This window comes from Merops nubicus, unplaced genomic scaffold, assembly GCF_000691845.1.
Source record: "Merops nubicus isolate BGI_N331 unplaced genomic scaffold, ASM69184v1 scaffold27318, whole genome shotgun sequence".
Lineage (NCBI taxonomy): Eukaryota > Metazoa > Chordata > Aves > Coraciiformes > Meropidae > Merops > Merops nubicus.
The window spans coordinates 1-1,452 of record NW_008626794.1 but is presented as its reverse complement, the minus strand read 5'-3'; the positions used below and the strand labels follow the sequence as shown (position 1 = coordinate 1,452).

The 1,452-nt window shown below is 49.1% G+C and overlaps 1 protein-coding gene across 1 annotated transcript in view; it reads left to right on the top strand.

Annotated features, from left to right (window-relative positions):
• The window catches only part of LOC103778540 (amiloride-sensitive sodium channel subunit beta-like), a gene marked incomplete at both ends in the record, with an annotated part of 4,789 nt that extends 3,376 nt beyond the window's left edge, over positions 1-1,413 (top strand). Inside the window, one exon of the mRNA XM_008946129.1 lies at positions 1,296-1,413. Coding sequence (XP_008944377.1) covers positions 1,296-1,413 — 118 coding nt within the window. The remainder of the gene's footprint in view (positions 1-1,295) is intronic.
• Between the last annotated feature and the right edge of the window lie 39 nt (positions 1,414-1,452).

Below are 1,452 nucleotides of genomic sequence, written 5' to 3'. Positions count from 1 at the left end.
CCGCAGCTCCCCCGCCCCCAGCAGCCGCGGGCACCATCCCGCAGCAGGAGCCAGCAGGGACATTGATGTGACACTAATGTGACACTTTTCCTGAGCGGGGCTGGCTCCTGGTGCTCTGGGAGGGTAAAAGCCGCCTGCAGAAGTCTGTGCTCTGGGTTTGAGCCAGCCCCTGGTTTGTGCTCACGAGTCTGTTTATCCCTGCCAGGAGAGGAACACGCTGCAGGGATCCCTCTGCTGAGCGCTCCTCTTTAATCCTCTTCAAGGGAATTGAGTCATTTCTCACCCTGACCGTGCCTGCTTGTTCTGTGTAGGAAATATAGACAGACCTCTGCCTTTTCTTCACTTCAAAACTGGGATGAGAAAGTCGAGAGTTTCCAACCCTTGAATGCAGAAAAATCGAGTGTAAGCGTTAGGCGCAGGTTAATTTGTAACAGGCTGTAACAGGGGGAGAAGCCTTCCCAGAGGCTCAGATCTGGCAACCCAGGAAACATCAAAACCATTTTGGGGCTATTCACAAAACGAATACACCCTGGAGAAGTGGGAGAGCTTTGGTCTAGCAGGGGATTTTATATTTCTGCTTTTATATAACCATAACAGTTGGACCACTTTTCTTTTTAAGATGCCTGTATAGTGTTTCAGCAAATACTTGAAATGATTGCATTATTTCTTAAACGTTGCTAAATGCTGACTGGGGTTCTATGTCCATGTAATCCCCACCACTTCAGAGACCTCTCAACAAAACCAGTCCCTGCCGTCGCTCCCTGCCTGCAGCGAGCTCTGTAAGCGTTTCGGATCACACAGAAATTCTCCAGCTGATCTACTTAGCTGGAGCTGTTAAATTTAATTATCTTTTCATAGACTTTGTTATTGCCTTGTGCACCGTTCCATCCAGAATCCCTCTCCAGTCCCGGGTTATTAACTTCACGCCTCACTGAGCTAAGGGCAGAGCTGCCCCGCAGCCACGGCCGCAATCCTTTCAAGGGGAGAAGCAGATGCACAGATAAGATAATTCAGGTTTCTAAAACCTGCTCTTTATGTTGAAGTATTTTTAGAGTCCTGTCTTTAAAGTGGAAGCCAGCCCTTTGTCCGTATGTTGTGTAAAGCCTGGAGACAACAGCAGGGTCTATGGGTGTAACAGAATATTTTTGTTCCGTTCTGGAAACTCCGTATGACTTCCATGAAGCCCTGAAATAGTCAAGAAATGGGCAGTTTGTGCCTGGGAGCAGGCACCGAGTCCCCTTCTGCTGGGAAGGGTCCAGCCCATGTCTACACAGCTCCCTCTTCCCTTTTTTCAGGCTTGCCTGCGCTCCTGTTTCCAAAATCACATGATTGAGATCTGTGGATGTGGTCACTATATGTTTCCTTTACCTGAAGGGGTCAATTACTGCAACAACGAAGATAACCCTGGCTGGGGTAAGAGCTGAACAACGCGGCTCAGGCGGCTGCTGAGGG